Genomic DNA, 23581 nt, shown 5'->3' with positions numbered 1-23581 from the left:
TTTTTGGTTTAGAGTTACAATTAGGTTTAGGTTAGGTTTAAGGTTTAGGGTATGGGTTAGGGGCTAGTAAATGCATTATGTCAATGAGTGTCCTCACAAGGATAGAAATACAAACCTGTGTGTGTGTGTGTGTGTGTGTGTGTGTGTGTGTGTGTCCGTCTCCAGGTGGTCGTCAGGGGAAGATGCCGGTGACGGCGCTGGAGGCCTTCGACCTGGAGACGAAGAGCTGGACGCGCTACCCCTGCATCCCCAGTCGGAGGGCCTTTTCCTGCTGCGCCATGAACGAGCGGAGCCTCTTCAGCCTGGGGGGCCTCCAGCAGCCGGGACCACACAACTTCTACTCCAGACCTCACTTCGTCAGCACCATGGAGGAGTTCGACCTGGACCAAGGTAGGGCTGGATGGAGCTGTGTACTCGCTGGCACTCGATGGGGTAATGCTGCAGGAGCTCAGCTGTGGGGCTCTGAGACCCTGGAGGACCCTGAAGCCCGGGGCCACTGGGGGTTTGGCCTGGTGGGCTGTGGCCGGCGGTGCCTTATTGGTGGCTGCACCTGCCTGAATCGATTGAAGTTTTACTTCGCTTGAGGAGCCGTGTTCATGTGTGGTTGTTATTTGACTCCTTGATACTTTTCAGCTACACATCTTTTTTTTTTTTTAACAAACTTGCTCATTTTTGCATTGACTTTTAACTCACAACAAGCAGTTTGGTGATGAGATTGCACCAAATGCATTCTGGGTAAATGAGGCTTCTGTTGTGGTAGTCGGGGGTGCAAGTTCTGAACAAGTTCTTCCTAGTTTCCGTTCTGGTTCAAACCCCCATCATTGTTATTATAACACAGGGGATTCATGGTTTCTAGCGTTAAGCTATTGTTGCTTTTTAAGAAACCCGATTTCCTCCTAAATTTGGGACACTGTGTTAAATTCATGTAAAAATAGAATGCATTGATGTGTAAATCTCATAATCCCACATTTCAGTCCAGACAGAACAAAATAGCATTTCAGATGCTGGAACTGAGCATTTGTCATTGACATGAATTTGCTGGCAGCTGCACATCCCATAATATCACAACAGGAGCAACCAGACACTGGAAATTAATTTGTCAGGATTTAACAATACGGCTGAAGGAGCATTTGACAAATCCAACCATCTACGGTTTAATCTCATCATCAGTCCCTCTTTGAACGAGGACTGAAGGTCAGACTGGATCCTGATGATCTTCAGACTCTCAGGCGGGTGATTATCTCCTCCATGTAATCAGGCAAACCTCCAAAATCACTGTGAGCACAGTTCACCTCACGCTCCACAAGTTCAGAGAAGCTCAACGTGAAGAGGATGCATTAAGAGTCTTCTGAGAGAAAACAGATTTGCTCTGTTGTCAGATGATTCACGATGTTGAATTCTTGTTGGAAACCATGAACACAGCGTCCTGCAGACTGAAGACGATGGAGACCGTCCGGTTCAGTTGAAATGCCTGCATCTCTAATGCAATGGGTTAATATATGGGGTTATATTAGTGCAGACAGTGGACAGTGTCCACATCTGGAAACGTCTCATCTGTGCACGTTCACGTTCAGAGCAGCATGACTGTCTTCATACTTCAACAAGTTAATGTTAAAACAGCTCCGAACAGCTTGACTGATCCAGGAACCAGCCTGCAGTCCAAGATGGATGAATGGATGTGTGTGTGTGATATTTGAAAACAATTGAATTTTGATTTTTTTTACATTCCACACAACATCCCAGCATGCATTGGGACTGGCAGTTTCATCTTTAATTTGAGTTTGTTCCTTGAAGGCGCCACATGATGTGATTCTGCAGCTCCGTCCTTGTGTTTCCCAGCCAGCTGTGACCTGAAGCAACAACCTCCTCACTGACTCTCCTTCCTGCTTTCCTCTCACTTCAAACCTTGCTAAACAACAGTCAGACAAATATTCACCAACGCTTTCTGCTGGGATGTTAGATAGCTAATTAGCTGCTCGGATGCAGCACATTAAACAGCCGACAAATGTTCCCGTCTCCGGAGACGAGGAGGAGGATTGGTGGAGTTTCTGCAGGGTGCTCCTTCTAGTCAGAAACAATTAACAACACAGTGCTTTTAAAACTGATAGGAAGGAACATTAATATTTGATTGCAGTGGGACTTGGTGGATGTTTCCAGTGTGATTAATAACCAGAACGTTGAGTGTGTTTTGTGTTTGATTAGCTGAGACTTTCTCTGAAGGTATTAAAGGTATTAATCCTATTAATTTTATCCCTCCACCGTCCAGTCTGAACTCTGACTTCAAAATCTCTCACTGAATGTAGGGAACATGGTTGTGATTCGTGCTGCACAGTATATTACAGACGTATCGTCTTCACAGTATCAACAGGAAAAACAGTCATAAAAGACCAAAGTGCAGCGAATAATGTAGATTTATGCTGTTCAAGTGACAGTTTGACCAATCAGATTGATCCTTACTGCTGAAGGCCTGTCCAGCAGGTAGACGTCTGAGTGAGAGAGAATAAGTATAGAGCTTAGAAAATGCTGCAATGTTTTTTGTTCTTTTTTTGTCATGGAAAATGAAACCAAGTTTCATTGATTTGACTTCAGGTTTTCCAGCTCTAATCATCTCTATTTAGAATCTTCAGTGTATGATAAATTCACTTCATGTTCATGCAGAAAATGGAAAGCGCTCCTGTTGTGCAGCCTCTGAGCTGCGATCATCTCTGCTGCTGCATGCAAACTGGATCACAAGCTTCAGTTGAGACTTGGTACTTTTTCATCTTGACTCTTTCATGGTCTGGCCTTTCTTCCCGACTCTGATGGACCTCTGTCCTCGCTCCTCTCAGGAGACGGGAGTCACCATAGCAACCGGGAACCCAGCAGGTTGGAGTCTCGGAGTGTTTCCACCTGCTGTTTTCAGGTCTGAGTTTTCCGAGCTGTTTGACTGAACATGAGTGGAAACTGCTCCAGCTCTGAGAGGGAAAACGCTCCTGCTGACCTCCAGAATGGAGCAGCACAGTGAAATCTGATTCTCCCAGCTGGATGGAGTCTGAACAGTGAGGACAGTGGAGTGAGCCCCCTGTGAGCCTGCTGGGAAGAGTCTGAGGGACAGATAATAAACCACCGTTAATGCTGCTGCCGGTCCTTTCATGCCTGATTGATTCTCTGGACTCCGGACGTCTCAGACGGGCTGTGATGAAGATACAAAGCGGTTGTGCTGTTTTCCTCTGCAGAAGCAGGAAACTTAAGACGTGCCGTTGCAGACTCCACAGGTGTGACGGTGCTGCAGGTGTGTTTCTTCCTGAACCGTCACAGAGATGAGCGGCGCTTCTGCTGAGCTTTTCAGCTGCATTTGTTCCACTGCTGCTCCAAACCTGCCTGATATCGCAACAGGATTCATCCTGCGAGGCGACGCAGTGAGGATAATGTCATCTCTGAAGCTCTGCTGATTTCTGGAAGAGAATTAGCCTCCTGTGGTGATGAGAAATCCTTGTAAAATAACAGATCAGAAGAGAACAGATACAACACACAGGACACAGATTGTATTTACAGAGAGTGGGGTTGTTTTTAACAATAATGAAGATCAACAGACTTACCTGAATGCTGTAATAATCCATCCATCTGTCATCCTGATTGATCTGTTTCAGGGTTGTAGGGCTGCGTGAATCTCACCAAACCTGATCCTCTGATCCGAGCTCACAACATGTCCTTCAAAACCTTTTACAGCTTTTATAATGGACAAACCACAAGTTCTTCACAAAATCACATCCATGACTGTTTAACTGAAGGAAATAAATGTCAGACAGTCGATTCTCCATAAATCACTGGAAAATGTTGGTGCTTGAGACTGAAAATATCAGAACTGCAACAAAACAGACAGAAAGTGAAGGCAGAACATCTGTGTGATTCACTCCATCATGAGCGGCCTTGCCTTGGTTCTTCCTCTGTCTGGAGCCTCGGTGGAGGTTTGGACGCTCCGGTCCAGCAGAGTCCCACAGCCAGCAGTTCAACATCCAGACTGCAGATACTGGCTTCATGCTGATGTGAGACACCAAGAGTCTGGATGAGCTTTTTCTCCAGTCACCACTTTTCCCTTAGTGGAGAGACCAGAAAGCAAAATCTATCTAACCAGTTGATCTTCTCAGTTTTTACTGGTTTGTATTTCTACTCCCACACCTCGACGCGTTAGGAGAGTTGAAACGGATCCACGGGCGTTTGAACCAGCGAGCTCGGAGCAGAATATGTGAGAGCATATTTCAAGGTGAGAGTGAGTTGACTGAAGAGCAGCTTTCTGATTTAACATGGCCGCTGGAACATGGTCCAAGTGTGTGTTTCATCTGGAGAAGCTTCACAGGCTCTGGGCTTCTCTCTCTTCTTCTTTTCCAGTCTCCTGGAGCTTTCATGCTGTTTGGATACAGCAGGGCGATGTTTCAGAAATATCCTCCCTCAGACTGATGATTCAGACTCTCAGATAGATTAATAGATGGCCCTTTGTAAAGCGCTGCGATGAGTCGTGATTTGAATCAGCTTGACTGACATTTAAAGGACCTATATCATGCAAAATCCACTTTTTTAAGTTTTTTAGCATGCCCCAAAGATGAATTCCCTTAAAAACCACCCCCAAAATGTTATTTGCCTTCATCCACGCATGTCTGAGTAATCTCTTTCAGTCTGCTGCTCTCTACGGCAGCCCCTTGTTTGAAATTCTTCAAACCTAAGTACGTCACAAAGTTGAACTCCTCCCACCACTCTTCTCCCAGCCCACCCTGCGCAGACAACACGCGCCCTTTCCTCTGACCAGCAGCAGCTGATTTGCATTTTCCACTTAGGAGCCCCCCCCCCCCCCCCCCCCCCCCCCCGCAGGTCCTCGGCAATCAGCGTTGCTGCTTTTTGTAACTCCGATTACGGAGATAAACTTTAACCATCGTCTGAAAGCATCAATCAAGCAAGAGCAAGAGTCTGAAGGGTCTGAAGGGTCTGCTCTTGGTGAGTTTCTAACAGGAAAAGACGTTTTCGCGTGTAGAGAAGCTAGAGCTAAAGAGCTAAAGCTAACCCTTAGAGACGCGAACGCAGCTCCGATTGGTTGAAGTACGCTGTCAGTCAAAGTCCACAGAGGGAGAGGCGGGATTTTCAGTGAAACTGAGCGTTTTCTCTTCCGGGTTTCAGAATTAACCTCTGAAAATCCTTTATTTAACACAAAATGACTTTTCCTTAGCACCAAAATTAAACTATTACCATGTTAATGCCAATAATAGGGTTTGGACGAGCTAAAAAGGCATGATACAGGCCCTTTAAGACTCAGAGAGAAACAAAGGCAGAGTCTGGACTTAAAGCTGGGATCAGTGTTTTGGCCTCGGAGCGGATAGCGAGGGAAAAAGACCCGAGCTGGAGTCTGTGAGAAGGAGCCGTGGTTCCACCTCGATATGGGTGAGGGATCAGAGAGAATACATGGTGGTGGGTGGATGACGGTGACAGCCAATCACAGGCTGTGCTTTCATCCTCTTTAAACACAGACTTCTCCCGTCAGAGCGGTGACTTCTCTTTGTCTTTTCAAGATGTCACTCTGCTGCAAGACGTGGGATTAAGGTGAAATGAAAAAATGTGATTAAAAAGGCTTGAGTGGAAGTATTTCTGTCTATTTTTCATTTTAACTTTTTTTTTTTTTTTTTTTTTTTACTGCTCTTGTTGATATTTCATAGAACATCATATCTCTGGTTTGTTACAATAAAAGTATTTGAAGTATTTTGAGGTATAAATGTAAAAAAGCTCTTCATTTGTGTCTCCAGGTGAAGAGACTCTGAGCACCGGGGGATGCAAGGCATCATGGGATGCATTGTGGCAGACATTTCTCCTTCTTTTTATCGGCTCGCTGCAACATTCACCTGGAAAACATTCCCCGTGCAGAGCTGCTAATGAGCTGCTTAGTCTTTATTCCAGAGGAGATGAAACAAACGTCCTCAGGGAAGCTCTGATGCTTCTTATTGTAGGATTTCTATTTATGGACGTTTGTTTGTTTTCCCCCTCTGAACGTCTCTGACTGTGTTTGGCTTGTTGTTCTTTCTGTGACAGGCGTCCCTCATACTGTATCTGATACACACTCTCCATGTGTCCATGCCAGTCTTTTAGCACAGCAGGAAGAGAAGTGAAAAGAGGGACCGACGGAGAGAAAACTGCTAAATCCCAACTGAAGACGGGAGAGAAATGAGTGGAAGCAGGTGAAGACAGCAGAACACACACAGCTCCCATCAGGAACTCCACACAGTGTCCACATTTCCATCCAGACCTCATGTCTGTGTGTTTTTATGAGGGAGGTCCCTGTCTGACCAGGCTGAAATGACTGGTTTCTAATCTACCAGACCTCTACTTGTTGACCCACAGCGTGTTCATCTCTTTCCCGTGGTTCTGGAAGTGGAGTCAAAGGGTGTGACAGGGACATCTCCAGTTTTATTCTCGGTGATGAGGAGCAGGTTCAGCTGCTGTCTCCTGATGGGAGAAACGTGGTTTTTATCATTCCTCACAGGAAACCAGAGCAGGAGGTGGAAACAGAGAAGTGACAGAGACTTCCTGCTTCCACAGGACTAATTAAGCTCCCTGATGAAATATGTGGTCAGATTTATCCAAAGGACCGTCGTGTGCTCAAGAGTACTGAAGCATTATGGGTGATCATGATCTTTAACTGAGATCAAAACTCTTTGTTGATCCTGAGCAGGTTCATTCGCTGCTCTGTTTTATTCCCAGGGATCTAAATGTTTCACTCCAGGTGATTTGCATGTAAATGTTTCCCGTCAGTGCAGGGTCATGGATGTGTGGCCTACAGAGGGGTCAGCGGGGTCAGGAGCCAGGAGCAGCTGGGGATCAGGTCACTGCTCATGTTTCAGATATTAGATTTTTTCATCCATGTTTGTGGAAGGTTTGCTTCCCTGGTTCCTGTCAGTGTGTGTGCTTCAGTAAAACACACCAGGATGAACCTTCAGAGGTAGTTTTATTAAAATTCATCAAAACAAGATCATCTCAGAAAACTCAAAAATATTATTCATTGTCATGATGATCAGTTAAATACAGACTGAAATAAAGAGATGTGATCGTCAGGAACAGTGAGTCAGGTTTGTTAATTATCCTCACAAAATGTCAATAAATCTCACAGGTTAATAAGATGATGAATAAAGACTGAAATGTTGTGAAATGTTATCTTATTACTGTGTATTCATGAGTTTAGACTTGATGATTTATTATAATGTTCAGCAAACCTTCAAGAAGGACTGGAGCACTCAGTGATTCTCCGCTGAACAAATCATCCAGGAGGAAACTGTTTCCATATGAAATACATGTCTTTAAGACACTTTACCTCCATGTTTGAAAACCTATTTCTTTGTGAGTTTTTTTCAGCATGAATGAACAAGTTCAGAGAACCAAAACACTGAAAAGGAGAAATTAGTGTTCGAAGTGTCTTTTCAATCACTGTCATTTAAAAAAGTGACCTTTCATCAATGCTGCTGGTTCAGAAGTATGAAGACCGAAATGAAAACTGACCCATGTTCACATAGAGCTTCAATATCATCACTGCATTGAGACGGTAATTATCTTAATTTATAGTCATGAAACATCATGAGGGCCTGGGAAAATCCCTGACTGGGTTCAATCTGTGCACAACTTGACTCACACTGAGTCTTGTTTCATTTCATCGAGTTTTGTTTCAGACGTTTAAATGGAAAAGTTAAAAACTCCAAAAAGGCGTATTTTGTTTTGAAAAAGAAAAATCGTACTTCTGCCCGACCTGTTCATCCTGTTGTCGTTAAGTAGTTCTTGTAAGTGTGTATTTAAGGCTGTGAACACATGACGGCTGCAGGGCTGCTGCTCATGAGGCTTCTCCCATGAGGCTTGTTGGAACTGAGTTCCTTCTGAGTTACAGTCTTCCTGTGGAGAGGAGTTCAGTGAAATAGTAACAGTCCTGCTTTTTGACAGAGAAAATATAGAGAGACAACACTCTTTATGTAAAGTAATGTGGGATACTCTGAAATGCCAGGAACAATCAGCCAGTCAGGTTTTATGAAGCAAAGCTTCCCCTGAGGAGGTTGTTCAGAGTTTCATCCCTGAAGGTCAGTTTATGTAAAACTGAGCAGGAACTTCACACAAACATGGAGTCTGATCTACTAACAAGGTGCTCAGAGGATTGATTCTGCAACATAACACACACGCTCACCTTCATGAATATGGATGATCAGGTGTGTATGTTCTTCCAGGAGCTTATTCAGATACACTCATTCAAAACAGGCATTTTCAGCTCAGCGCTGTCGAAAGGGGAACATCTGGGGGGAGGAAGGAGGTCAGAAGCTGGCAGTGTGAGTTTTGGTCAGGCGGTGTGGATGGAGCGAGCCTCACGAGCGCCACCGTGAGGAGATGAGGTGGTAGTGCACCCTGAGCAGTTGGATCAATGCGAACATCTGGCGAGCGCATGGAGGGAACCGCCATAGTTCACTGCTCTGAGGGGGACTGGGTTCCCTGTTTGTTTCAGAAACACATAGAATCTGTTTGGGGTCAGAAACCAACTCATGGAGCGACGCTGCTGTTGGTCGGTCACTCAGCAAAAGGTTCCATCAGGTTTTAAACAGTCTCCAGAGCCATCTGGTCAGGACTGAAGCTGCTGGTGAATCGGGTTCTGAAGGCAGTCATGTGCTTCCTGCTGGGATTCTGCTGGCTGTCAGAGTCTTCACTGCGTTTTCCTTCAGCAGAGGTGGAAGGATGTGATGAAACGGCTTCAGGCTCCGTCCTGTCAGCAGACGCTTCTCTGGGTTGGTCTGATTTCAGAGCCTCGGCCAGATCAAACAGGAGTCTTGTGCATGGCATTGGATTTTCTTGAGCTGAACCCACAAATTAACATGTGTCTTCTGATTATTGAACTCATTTTCACCAGACTGTCCTGTTTTCTTCTAAATCCGTGTTTAAACAAACATTCATGAAGCATTTTATATCAGTCAGGTGTTTCTTTTCTTGCTCTTTGCTTCAGTCGTCATTTTTGTGACATTAAATATAGATATTAAACTAGTAAATGCTGCAGTTCCTCAGGCTACCATTGTTATCTGTGCATTCAGTTAAATGACTCATATTCTTTTTACATACTTCTGACATTTTCCAGTACAATCTGTAGCATCCAGACTGTCCAGTGTTTCAGAAACTGAAAGTCTTTCCCTGAACTCAAATACTTTGTTACTTTCCACTTCTGAATGGACACCACACTAATGACACTGACTTCTAAATGTGTTTTCGTTAGAAAACAGGAAAACCCATGTGAGACATAACAGTGGAGACAGCTGCAGATCATAAATGAATATTCAGAATCAAAAGCATCCAACTAAGATAAAACTGCTGCGTTTTAGTGTCTCTGGAGCAACAACCATTTCTAATAATCCTGAAAATCATCCTATTTGCCAATAATTTTATCTTCCACAGTGGAAGATAAAATAAAACGATGTATCAAGCAGTGCTTTGTGGAATGAGTTTCTTCTGCTGCTTTCTTTGCATTGTTTCTGATCGTTGAGGCGGTCTGGGCTCTAACTCCAGCCTGAACGTGGCAGCAGACTGATGGACCCTCTGCTCAGCGCCTCTCTCACTGCTGTGTGGACAGCTGTTCAGCTGGGCTGGTATTTAACAAGGACAAAAAGGAGGACGGGGAATTATTTCATTATTCTCTTTGCACTTTGTTCACTGTGGCTCTAATTTGTGTGTCTGGAACAAACGGCTGCCTGTGCATTCGCTGGGTTTTGACCCTCATTTTGCGTCGGTGCTCTCTCAGCCACATGAGCTCCCCGTGAGGCTCTGCTCCGGCTCGACGCTCTTTTTCCTTCTGACGCTGCTGTCAGGACAGGACGAGTTCGTCGATACACACTTCACTGCTGCAGCGCCGCAAACCTCCGCTCATCTGGACTCTGATGGAAACTGCAGTCCAGTGGGTTGACTGAAGTCCCAACACACACACACACACACACACACACACACACAGTGGAATGTGTCTTCCATTTTATAGCTCGATGATTGCGTTAACAGTCATCATTTGACCTCTGACCCCTGGAACAAGTGTTACTGGCTATTTGTAACATACTTGGCCTGGAGTTCTGTGATATGTGAGCTCAAGAAATCAACCCTGTGACATTTCTTTAGAAGATAAATGACTGAATAAATGTTTTTCTTCTTTAGGAAACAGATGATCTGAAGTCCTTGTGTCATGTCATGAACTAAACCTGCAGTAAGAAGCTTTTATTTCCAGGAAATCTGCCTTTTTTGATGTGTTATTATCACATTTTGAAAGGATAGTTTTATATTCAATTATTTCACATCACTGCAGAGCGCTTCACACTGCAATATCACATCACCCTTTCACACCATACTGGGTGGTGGTAAGCTACTATTGTAGCCACAGCTGCCCTGGGGCAGACTGACGGAAGCGAGGCTGCCAATCTGCGCCATCGGCCCCTCCAACCACCACCAACCATTCACTCTCACAACTTTCACACTAGGCAAGGTGGGTGAAGTGTCTTGCCCAAGGACACAACGCCAGTTTTACGCCTGCGGGAGCGGGGATCGAACCGCCAACCTTCCGGTTATAAGACGACCCGCTCTACCAACTGAGCTACTGTCTCCCCATGATATTATTGGGAATTATTATGATATTGGTTGTTTTAATGGGTGAAACCTCTTTTTTTGCTGCTGCTTTCACTCTGTAGCTTCTGTCTCTTTTTCATCTTTGAGGCAAAAGGTTAAAAATACCTCCCATCACCATGTAAACCACATTATAATATCATTATTGTCTGATATCATTGGTGAATTAGAGCAATCCGTATGAGGAAGTTGAGCATTTCTCCCGTCTCCCTCCTCACCTGCCCCCCTGAGGCGATCCAGTCGACTTTCCATCTGACCACAAACTGCTGGAAGTGTGAAAGTCTGTCAGGCTATTTCTCATCTTTTGAGAAATCTTTCTCTCTTTGCTTCTCCTTCATCCGCTCCCTGCTGTTCGGGCAGACCGAAGCCATCATTTGATCACAGCTACAGATTCGGCTGTGAAAACCCAAAAGACCTTCAGGTTCAGCTCAGCCTCTGTGCTTCAGTCTCAGTGTTTCCAGTAATATCTGAAGTCATGAGGACAAATCCAAAGCAGTAAACTGCTGACTAGCAGTGGCAAAACAAATCTGAATTTGTCACAGTGAAAGGTTGGAAGTAGTAAAAGTGTAAAATGGCAGTTCCTGCTCTTTAATCTTGATCATGTTTTAGTTTTTCTATGAATATTTCTTCTGCGTACCCGATAAGGAAAGTCGAAATTCAGACTTCTCTGCTGTTTTCCTGCTGTTAATATTTTCATCTCAAGTATATTTATGTGTAATTTTTAATGTTTAATGTTAGATTATTTTCTATTGTTTTCTATGAAATTCAGTTTAGTTTTATTTACATAGTGCCAAAAAACACAGTAATTTCATGACACTTTGGAGAAAAACTTCAGTATATATTCTGAGCACAGAAGTCACCAGGAGCCTCTGGCTGGCCTCCTGATAACTGACTGGCTGTTGAGAACAGGAGACATTTAATATGCAGCAGAAAGTCCACAGGTTTAATGGCTGCAGCCTAAATGTTGATGACATTAGAATCTTCTTACAGCCGAAGAGGCGTCGGCCCCCCCCCCCCCCCCCCCCCCCCCCCCCCCCCCCCCACTGATTTGTTCATTCACGCTCCATAACTAGTGGATTATATACGCTGCACCATATTTCTCACAATGGAGCTGGTCAAGCAGCTCGTGCTCCAGTTCATCTGTCATGTTGCTGCAAATTAAAGACTGTAATGTAAATCTGCTCTTTCTGGTGACAGAATCATGAAGAGATGAGCAGAAGCAGGCTTCTCATTCCTGCACAGTGAGTGTCAGTCTGGTCTGCTGACCTGACAGCTGCTGTTTGTCGTTTCTCCCCTGAGACAAGTTTTAAGATGTTTACAACATGCTCTACTTTGAATGGTAGTTTGGGTCTAATATGACTGTTGTCTGCAACAAACTCAATTATCTGCAAAAGTCTTCAACCAAGTGACATCTGCTGCTTTTTCTTTATCACCAAAACATTCCATCAACCACAGAAGGAAGTTCATGTTCCTAAAGTTAAGTTTGAGTGAATACAGATCATTTTCATCTCAGACTAAACTGGGTCTATTTGCACTTTAGAAGGGAAGGTTAAAACTGATCAGGATCAAATGTATATTATCATAGTTCAGTGTAATTGCTTGCATTTCAAAGTATAATTTCATGCGTTGTTGTGATTACGTGCGTGTTACAATGAAATGCGTTTTAATGTGTAATTTGATGCGTTAGTGTGATGGCATGAGTGTAACAGTGTAAATTTGTGCATTTTGAAGTGCAATTCCATGTGTTAGTATATTTACAGTTAATGTAATTACAAAAATGTAACTACATATGTAGATAATTATACATTGTAAATCCATCATAATTATGCTTCAACAGTCACAGTTTGAGCAGTTTTTCGTGAAATATCCACAAAGTGCCAAAATCACACTCTCCAGCTTGAGAGAAGCATGATTTCGGCTCAAAGTGATGAAGGTGGAAAAACGGGGAGTTAATCCTGTTCATGGTTTTAATGCTGTAGTTAATTATTTTAATGCTGTAGTTAATATTTTTGTTGATGTAATTCGTGCTTTTGATGCTGGAGCTCGTGGTTTAAATGCTGTCGTTAAAGGTTTGAGTTTTACAAATTTCCTCCAGGCTGCTGAACTTCACTACTTTGGAAGCAATGTGCACAATTCTCCCTGGGGAGTTTTTGTCCTTGACAGCAAGGTCAGCGTACCAACACAGGATGCAAAAGGAAATAACAGACTTAATAAAAGCACAATAAAACATTTTCATCAGGCTTCTGTCTGCCTGGAATTTGGCGAGCTTCCTCAGACAAAAAACGTAAAAGAGGCAAAAGAGGCAAAAGAAGCTCGTATTAGCAGCTGGTAGCAGCTGGTATTTGTTTCTGGTTTCTATAATGTTGCCACCTGGAAGCTTTCCTGCTAAATCTGGCAACTTTCTAAATCCTTTTGAACTTATTTATTGATAATTCTACTGACTTCAGTGTGTAGGTGACTCTGATGTTAAGGTGTGTGTTGCAGTGCTTGATGCTCCTTTCGTTCGTTCCATAGTTTTCCTCATATATGTTTATGCTGCCGCCTTGTTTCTATATTAAGAAAGAGTTCTGAGATTGTCAGTTTTCCACCGACTTCCCCCCCGCTCAGTATTCGAGTCACAGCCGTTGAAATGGAAGGTCCCCACAAGAATGGGAGACCCAACCTGTGTGTGTGTGTGTGTGTGTGTGTGTGTGTGTGACCTGATAAATGACTGACTTCAGAGCGGACTGCTTGTTTCCACACAGCGCCTCCTCCGCTGCGTCTCGCCTCTCCTCTGAACTCCTCTGGCCTCACACTCCAAACGTCTCCTGTTTCTCACGTCCTGCCTCGGACAGTTCTTCTTCTCCTGCTGGTTTCACAGCCTCACCCTGTTAGGATGAGCTTCCCGAGGGGCGGAAACGTTGAGCAGAGGGAGAAAAGAACCAGCTGAACAGAGTCAGATTGTTTTTACTGTCATTGCATCACCTTCAGATGAACTGTAGAGCCCGACTTCTCTATATTGCTCATAGAGGCGTCACATAAAGAGTCAATTATTTTAAAAAATCAATTAAATTAGCAGTCTGGAGGAGGATCCGCCGTCCTGAAGGCATCCCGGGATGGTTATGCTGCCGGGACGACTGCCAGAGCAGAGGAGGTGCTGCGGCCGGTGGAAAGTCGCCCGGTGATGGAGATTCCCTCTGTGGACGCCGGCGCTGGGTGAAGCTCACGAGTTGAGCGGCTCGACTTCAGCAGCTGGAGGACTGACGATGCTGAGGGAGAAGAGAACCAGGCTTCTGTTTCAGTGTTTTTAATGAAATGAAGTTGTAAATCTCTGCTCTCTGGGTCGTCTGTGGCCTTTGAGGTGCCGTAACCTGACGCACCCGTCCATATTCACATGGACATAAACGTCTGAATGCTCTGCTTCTTCTCCTCATTTGACACAGAGAACAGTGAATACAATTAAAACCATTAATTGAAACAAATGTTAGCGCCCGTGAAGTTATCCACGAGGTTCAAACACCTCTGGTTCTCCGGAGCTGCTGGAGCTGGGTATACTCACCGAATGTCTGAAGATCCTGCTCCTCCTGCTCGTCTCGCCTGCTCAGTCCTTCTAACTCGCTCTTCTTCTGCTGCGACCCCTCCTCATTCCCTCTGCAGCTGAATTTAAAAACTTTCCAGCTCTGCAGCAGGAGGTCAAGTTGAGGCTTCTTCCTCCTCCTCCTCCTCCTCCCATGTTTAACTCACTAGAAGCTGCCACTCTGCATACGTTCCCACATGAAGGAGAACGTCGGCGTTACAGTAATCATCACCGTGCATATTTAACCTGTCCTCCAGCTGCCAGGCGCTGCAAACAGCTGTAATTACCTCCAGTATGAAGCTGATGCGCTGCAGAACAGACGTCGCTTCTGTGTCGTGGAGGATTGTGATTAAAAGAGCAGCTTGCTGCTGCTGGTGAGGACGTGCCGTCACAGGAAGACTATAATAGTCCCTCAGAGCTGCTGGTGTGACGGTTGTGTGTGTGAAGGCTTCATGGTGAAGTTGAAAAATGGCGGGAAGTTCGTTCAAAGTTCTAGAAATCTGTTTCATTACATTTTATTCTGGAAACAATGGAGAGAGTCATCAAAACTAACAGGAGAGCAATGAGGTCAAATCATCAGGAGGAAGTCGCAGCATGTGAGCTTTCTGTGCTCTCGATGCTTCCTTCAGCCCATGAGCAACACACAGGTAAGATGAACACACATCCTGACAGTTCAGGCTTTCAGACAGCCGTGAGTCCTCCCTCATCTCATCGTCTCAGAGTTTTCCTCTCTGGAACGCTCGTCATTCTTTCCTCGTCAGTGTCTTCGGCATGAAATGTTCAGCCAGCAGTGATTTCTGCCATCGTACTTTTCAGTCCGTCCCTTTCTGGAGCCGCCGTGGAGCTGACGGCAGGAGTTTTACCTGCAGTGCAGATGTGCAGCTGTGGTCAGATTCATATCAGCCTCCCTGGTTGAGGATGGCAGAGAAAACGGGAGGAGCAGATTTATTATGCAGAGCCATATGTTATGCCAGAGATCGTGTCGCCTCAAAGCTGAGAACATGATGCGTCAGCTGCGTGCACGGAAGTCACTTCAGTTAACGTGTTCATGGAGGATATCAGTGCCACCAAACCCTGATTTAAACATGTCATTGAACCATGTAGATCAATAAGGGCCACTTCTGATGACTTTAAAATCACCCATTAATGCAGCACAACAGCAGCCTGACTCTATACAGCCTGGTAAAGGTCAGCAGCTTTCTATTGATATTAGGCTGTAAGAAAAGGATTCTCCCTGTCCTGTGAGCAGCAGCCTGCTTTTCTTCTCCTGCTGTATCCAGACAGTTGAAGCTTCAGAGAAAATGTTTCACACATTCACACTTTTTAACAGTAGAATCTGCAGCATGAGCTCACATGGAAGCCTCAGCTGGCTGACCGTCACTGAACATTTGTCCACTCAGCATCATTTCACTGGGCCGTTGGGCCGGAGCTTCAGGATTGTCTGATTCAGGAATTCAGAAAAACAAATAATGAAACAGAGGAAGAATTGAGCCAGTTGCACCAGTTCGGTATCAAGAAACCAGGTTTTTCTTTCTTTCTTTCTAATTTTTTCTTGTAAATGAAGGTGCAAGATGTAAATGAGTCTGATTCAAGAGCCAAAGTAGTGATTACTCAAATCAGATCTGGCAGTGTGTAATTGCTCATGAACCTCTACAGAGCTGCTCACTGTGATTTTCTTTTCTGTGCTCCCTTCATTATTATAACCTCTGAGTTTAACGCGGCGCTGCGAGCATGAAGAGCATTTTAAACCTCGGTGACGGAAACATTTTCACATGAGCGTAAAGATGAAGGAGGCGTTTGGTGTGAAACAGCGACTGTGTGCTCGGTGTCTCAGGCTAACTGAGATGGATTTAAACCCCGTTATGACTTCGGGCCTCGAGCTAAACAGTCCGCTCTGTTCAGACTGGAGGAGAAGAGGATGATTGAATCACCTGTCGGAGGAAAGAAGCCAGAGCTTCATCAGCAGGCCTGGGAATAACAGCTGACACGCCCCACCGCCTCCAGACACGCGTCCAGAACCTCACAGTGGACTCGTTCCTCCCTGTAAGCACAGCTCCGTCTCCTGAAGACAACCTTGTCCAGGTGAAGCCATCAGGCCTAGAAGGACGGCTCCCGTGAGAAAGTTGACATCCTGCCTCAACCGCCTCAGACACGTGTGGGACTGTCAGCGGGAAAGTGTCCACTTTGAACCGTTTGCTCTTTACTCTCAGTTTTCTTTCACTCTTTGTCACCTTTCATACAACTTTTAAGCAATTTTTAGGATCTTGTGGTCTTTAGAAGCAGATCTGTTCGACAGATTTAATTATTTTTCAGATGTTTTTAATATTCCTTGACCAGCTCATGGTGTCGTTTTAGCTGGGCGAGCGTCTGTCTGTCTGGATGGATCAGTGGAGGAGTGATTGGGGGGGGGGGGGGGGGGGGGGGACATAACAGAGCAACACAAACACAGAATCCACAGGTCAGCGGCGCTGATCCAACATGTCCAACAACGTATGATCATTAACCACATTGCTAAACAGCACAAATGGTTACAAAACAAATGATAAAATGACCAGCTCTCACCTTTAGTAGAGCTGGAGTCTCCTCTTTTTTTAATTTTGAATAGCTCAACACTTAATATTGATTTGACCAAGCCAGCAGAGTTTGCTGTTGTTTTTTAAGCACATAATATACTGAAAACTTTATTTTATTAATTAAATACTGTACTTTGACTGAGGGGGCGGGGGAGTCTGCAGAAACAAGGACAGCTCACACTCATCAGTCCAGTAAAGAACTCTCTGACCTTCTGCTGCAGACTTGAAAAGCAACGCTGTCTTTTCAAATCCAAGCATCACAGACTTAATTAGAGGGAAGGTTGAGTCCTGCTTTCAGACTCAGTCTATTTATTTGGTTCAGGCTTAGCATGTCAGCTTTAATCCTCCCACAAGTAGACCCCAGTAACAGTAATCCCACCAGGGATTTGATTTTCTTCACACCTAGCCTGCCACCCTTAATTACTTCATTGATCACGTCTCTTCCCCTTAAAGCCACCAGAAGACGCTTCTGTTTGAAGGTGGAGTGTTTGTCATGCAGCCTGATTATTTGCTCATTACTGATTATCCAGCAATAGACCTAATCTGCACGGCAACCTGTAGCTCCAGCTTCCTGTTTCTCTGACTTATATGAAGGAAATATCAAAATAACAGATGGCTGGTGAGATGAAGACCCACTTCTTGATGCAGAGCTGAAAACACTTCTCATTTAAAGCACACTGAACTGCTCCTTAAATTAACTGCATATTATGACTCAGGAGGATTTTAAATATCCTGGCATGAAGGAGATCAGTAGTGAATTGGGAAACAACTTATTATAATAACAATAATAAGATTATTTATCACAGATAGTGACTAAAACTTAACAGAAATTGGGATCTGTTTTGCATCAGAGGACATCTCAAGTGTTCTGAAAGTGATGGACTAAAGATAATACCAGGAGTGACGCAGGATTCAAATGAGGGTTTTTTGTCTTTAAATGAGGATGATCTACCTGAAAAAGTGTTATTTAACCACAGGCTGATTGAAAAATGAAATGTGATGCCTTGGAGTTGAAGAGGAAGTTATTAAACATGTCAGAGCGTTGCTTTGAATAAATCTGAATTCAGCAGAAAAGAGAAAAACACAATATTGGAGTTGATCAGTTACAAAGTCAGAGCTGTAACAAGGAAGCAAGGAGCAGTGGAACATGAGAAAAGATTTCTTTTAGCAAAGATCCCAGAAGAAACTGATCCAGCAGAGCAGCTGAAGGCTGACAGGATTCATCCTCATTTTCAATCAGATGCAGTCATAAAGAACAGCTGTTTTCAGATTCATGCTCACCACATTGTGTCTTGTACAATAATAACACTTTTATGAAGATCTGGACGTGTGCTCGATAGTCCATATCCACGAAGACAAACATGCCAGACATGATGATCAAGAATAGCTGCTCCTTATTTTGATGTGCAGAAACATTTCATTAGATCAGCTCCTGCTTGTGCTCATATGCTGTGATTCCAGCAGCTCGAATGTTTGAGAGGCTGCATGAATCCACAGCCGGCCGGAGAAACTGCTGCCGCTGCTCTCAGCATTGACCTCAACACACACACACACACACACACACACACACACACACACACACACACACACACACACACACACACACACCACACACACACACACACACACACGCTGAGAGGCTAATGGATCAGGGCTGTGGTCTCAGGCGGCCTCTGTGGGACTCGCCTCACAAACTAATGGAGCCACGTTCAGCTGGATTTCAACCCTCTCACAGCTGTTCTGCTGGATGGAGGCTTTAGACACTGAGTTCCAGGAAGAGGAGCAAACCTTTCTGTGCTTGACCTTCAGAAACAAGACAACTTTGCACATAGAAAGAGGAGCTGATCAGATGAAGAGAGAAGAAATGAATGTGGATTTTAAGAAATGTCTTGTTGAAGCTTCAGGTGGTCAAAAACTAAACCTGCACTGTTTTATTCTCTCATGTTAGCCTGTGATGATCCGCCACACAGTCAGCCCTGCTGCTGATTGCGTCTCTTTCTGTCTTTCAATCAAAACATCGGTTGAACCTTTTCTTGTCGGGGAGGACGGAGGAGACGGAGCGGTGTTGAGCGATGACTCCAAACATGCCGGCTGCTGTCAGGCCTTTCCTACCACACAGCTGTTTCTCTCAATCCTTCCTGTCATGTTTACTCTTTCCCCTCAAAGTCTCTTCTTTCTGAAGAGTTTCTGAAATTTGATGTTTGAGTTCCAGATATTAGATTTTTCTTTCCACCTCGAATATTTTATTCCCCCCTGATGTTCTGAAAGTCACACACTCCACACCATCCTCTCTCTTCTGTCCCTCTTTATATATCTCCCATCATGCAGAGCTGTGTCAGTGACTGATGGTTGAGGCTGAGGGTGATTGACCCAGTGGGTCAGCTGGACGTGTGAGTTCCTTGATCCAGTGCGATCCGTCCCTCTTTGTCCAGATTCAGGATGTGGAGGCGTCGCTGCTTATTTCCAAAGGCAGGTCATCAACTCCAGAACTCAACCAGTCACATCAAGAAGGAATTTAAGATCAACAGTCTGAGAAAGATCCTGCAGATTGTGGTGAAACCCTCATAAAGAGCATGGAGAACGTGCACATCCACACTGAAAGCCCCTGTATTCCAGCCAAGCTGTGCTCACAGTGACAATACCTGTCTGAGACTCCTCCAGCCCAGTGGCGTCCCTGAGCTCAGTCCTGCACAAGAAGAGACTTTTCTGAAATATGTTCTCTGAGATTCTCTAAACGTGCGCTCTGTTGTTCCACAGCTTGGCGGTGACGCAGTGCCGTGCACGTTTCCCTGCTTGTTCAGATGTCATGCGCTGTTGATTCCTCTGCAGTCCCGCTGGGCTGAGTGAGTGTGGATTCTGTCAGGCTGCTCTCGATCCTCGCCTTCTGCACGCAGGGACTCGTTCAGCAGCCAGTAGTGAACCAGAGCAGTCCGTGTACTGAATCTGCACAACACAAAACACACAAAACACTCCTGTGTGTGGAAAAAAGTGACAGATGGAAACGAGGTTAGCAAGTTTAATTTTCTCCTGCATGATTAATTCCTCTGGATTCAGCAGCATGACGACAATCTGCTGACTGGAAACTCAGTTTATTAACTGCTTGTAAAGGTTTGTAAGTCATGTTGATTCTTTTTATCGCAGCTTCAATTTATCTCATTGTGAATTTATCGAACATTTAGTGGCTGTGGCTCAAATGCAAGAGCTTATTCTGCATTTCCACGAGTACGAACAGGAGACAGTGGGAACCAGACTCAGAGGAGGAGAGATTCTGGTCTTCAGGTCAGAGGTTAGAGCAGCGGTTCCCAACCTGGGGTCCGAGCCCCCCTCAGGGGCCTGCCAGAGATCACAGGGGCCGCACAAAGCTCAGTATGGCCGAGGGGAGAGAACACCCTGCTCAGGTATGGGTGGAAAGTGTTTATTTATTTATCAGCTGAAGAGATGTTATTTCCACTTTCACCAAATAAGATTTGCCTGCCTGGAGCCTCAAAACCTGTTTAATGTGAAATAGCTTATCAACTGTAACACAGACAATAAAACTGTGTTTTATATTGCAGCCATAAAGTTTCAGAAACAGTTCATACAATTTATCTTTGGATATTTTAGCTGCTTTATCCATTTAAACTCCTTTTGCTTCTGACCTTTTTCTTATTTTAACTTTCAGCTTTTATTAATCTTCAGCACGTCGCTCACTTGAGCTCTCTCAGCAGTTTTAATCAACCTTGACATTTTGACTGGGAGACATTTTTCTCTTTTATCCATGTTATCCTTTTCAGCCAGAAGATGGAAGTCCTTTTGATAAAACAGATCATTTACAAGTCATTTAGTGAGAGCTGCAGGGAGCCAGAGGAGGGAAGAGACTCAGGATCCTGAAATCACGTCTTGAGTATAAAGAAGAGACAGTAAAACACAGAATGTGGTTAAATTTGATTCACTTTTGTTCACCTCCTGTGTAGAATCACAAAAAATAACCTTTGACCTCGTGCAGTTTGCACACTGTTCACCTCTTTGAATAACTGTCTTCATGCTAACTGGCCATTAAAACAGCTAATTCCAGACAAAATAAAGAAAACAGTAAATGAGTCGTTCAAAGAATGAGCGAATGCCGTCATGTTAAACAACGTCAAAATATTAGTGTGTGAGAAAATCCTCATCGTCATTGATCTTATTATCTTGGATTTATGGTTTAAAGTCCACAAAATCCCCACATCTCACAGCCGGGATTGAAAACCTTCTGGGGAAGCTATAACTGCTCGGAATCTGCCGCGAAAGAGCAAGTTATTGATCCTGATCCTCCCCTTAAAGAGCTGCTGTTCGCTTCCTCAGATATTATTGAAAAACGTCCCCTGTGGAGCTCTTCAGGTTCATTTCTTCCCCTCAGCCTCCAGATCAGCATCGTCTCCAATCTGAGGTTCTGAACCGCAGCATCGCCTTGGCTTCTTGTTAAACATGAACACGTGCTCTCACCTCGGCCGCTTTCAGGAGGATTCGTCCTTCAGGGTGTGTGCTTCCTCGCTCTGACGTTCCACATCCTCTCAGCCCACAGAAGACATGCGGATTATCGAACTGGTCCCTGTAATCGACAGCACAGCGCGATGAATCAAACCGTGCAGCGCAGCCATCGCTCCAGGTGGAACCGTCAGGAGTGTGTGTGTGTGTGTGTGTGTGTGTGTGTGTGTGTGTCCGAGATGCAATTGAAGTGAATTAGGGAATAAATACTACCAGGGAGATGCTGGAGGAGAGAAGGAGGGAGAGACTTTTAACGGCTTTATGTTGATCGAGCTGAAAACATCACGAAGCAAGAAGTGAACTGACAAGAAAGTGTTGAAGGCTTTTTCTATCAGCCTGTGAAATAGAATTCAAACATTAGACCTGGGGAGCTGTGGACTTTACAATATGCAGGATTCACACAGGAAGAGAATAAAAAGAGAACTTTATTTCCCAGCATAAACCTGTTCTTCTCTAAATTTTTAATTTAAAAGTTTCCCATATTGAGGAGATCATGTGATGAGATCTTTCTGTGGCTCAGTTTTGTGTAATGATGCTGTTGACCGACTGAATCACTCAACAACATGAGTCACTGCTTTATCAGGGCCAGTTTGTCGCTCAGTGTTTTCCTCGACACCACCTGGATGTCGCGTCTCGAGCCGTCCGAATCCCACCAGGAGTTCAGAGCGGCGAGATTCCACACTTTTTATCACATTCAAGACAGATCCCAGCGGTCTGCTGCTCAGCCGGAGTGAAAATGATAAACTCTCTGAGAAGTGTGTCGTTACAGCGTGATGGAAAACTCATGCATTCACAGAGCGAAGGTGAAATTCCATAAAGAAAAGCCTCGGATGAGAGTTGAACCAGGGTCTTTTTTTCTGTCACTGACGATTCAAAGCACATAATTACCCATGTTTACCGTGAGGTTTCCACTGGCTTTTGACAAAGCTGAGTTTTTTATTCAAAATTTTGTTTGTTTGTAGTTCAGTGTGAAACAGACGTGTCCAGCAATCTGTGGCACTGAAGGAACCACAAGTTTATTGTTTCAGAAGCTAAAATTTCAGTCTATTAACAGCTGAGTTTTCATCATGTAAAACCAAACAGTTTAAAGAAAAGTAGTTTTTACTCTCAGAACTGATAAATTGAACCAAACCACAGTTTTTTAATAGCTATAGTGAGCAGCCTGGCTCTGGTCCTGCACACGTTTATGTAAATGAAGTTATTCAGTTGCGGCTCTTTTGTGGATTGTTTAGAGAAAGGTCAGCTCACACTAAATGTTCTGCAGCAGCTGCTTCGTGGCAGTAAATCTATATTTTCGGGTGGTCAGTCAGAAAGTTGCAGGAGTTAGACCTTCAATCCAGCTGAAGTGATTTCAGATGTGGAGAGAAAAATAAAGTCTTCCCTCGTGGACCCAACTGCTCCAGAACCTGTTTACTCCTAATTACTGTTAAAACTGTTTATTTACTGACATTTTCCAACCAAACAATTTATTCTCTGCTGGTTCCTGGTGTCTAACACCTCAGTCAGTCTCCCTGTTTCCTTCTGACTGAAAGTTACAACAAAAGAGCTCAAGATGAGCAGCAGCTCCTCCAGTCATGTGGAGGTTCCGGCGAACTCGACCACATGTTGTGGTTTACATGGTCGACCTGGACTGAGCCCAGAGAAACACGAGAGACAACAGTAACCAGCTTCACCTGCACCACCTGGGTTACTTTAAAGCCACTTCTCTTCACTCTGCTGCTCATGATTTCCAGGCTCAGGCTGGTTCTGCTGTGATGAGAACTCCGTTCATGCTGGAAGGCGTCGTCTCGTAACGTGAGGTATTTTTCAAATGAGTTGAGACGGTTCTCTCTCATAAAGAGGAATTAACACGACCTGAGGGAGAGTTTTGCTTTATAAAGTACAATCCGCACCTCGTCCTGTTCCATGATCATGTTTATTACTGTGGCAGTAACAAATAAACTAAAAACTGAAACTGATCAGACTTGATCAAACCTCTGGGGAAGTTCTGTTTTTTTTTGTTTTTTGTTTTTGTATTGCTCCGTCCCTTTTTTATTCTCACGATTGGCTTTAATGCTCTTCTGTACGATTAACAGTTCATGGACTGCTGCAGTGTCCAGACAGTTGGGAACCAAAGGCCAACGGACCCACAGTGGTAACCTTTGACCTTTAGAACACCTGCTCTCCCCTCTGATCCCCCAGCTTTATGAGACCCTGCAGAGTAAAACACAGCATCAGCAGGTCCGACAGTCATTCTGGAGTTCAGATGAACCGTGAGGTGAGAGCGGACGTGGTGAAGGTGGATGCTGAAGCTCTGGGAGAGACGTCTGCT

The 23581-nt window shown here is 44.5% G+C and overlaps 1 protein-coding gene across 1 annotated transcript in view; it reads left to right on the top strand.

Moving 5' to 3' along the window:
* Positions 1-23581, top strand: part of LOC115408749 (kelch domain-containing protein 8B-like) — a 240265-nt gene that overhangs the window by 195961 nt on the left and 20723 nt on the right. Inside the window, exon 4 of the mRNA XM_030119654.1 lies at positions 166-390. Coding sequence (XP_029975514.1) covers positions 166-390 — 225 coding nt within the window. The remainder of the gene's footprint in view (positions 1-165; positions 391-23581) is intronic.

The sequence above is a fragment of the Salarias fasciatus genome, chromosome 20, assembly GCF_902148845.1.
Source record: "Salarias fasciatus chromosome 20, fSalaFa1.1, whole genome shotgun sequence".
In the NCBI taxonomy this organism is placed as follows: domain Eukaryota; kingdom Metazoa; phylum Chordata; class Actinopteri; order Blenniiformes; family Blenniidae; genus Salarias; species Salarias fasciatus.
This window is presented reverse-complemented; position numbering and strand designations above follow the sequence as displayed.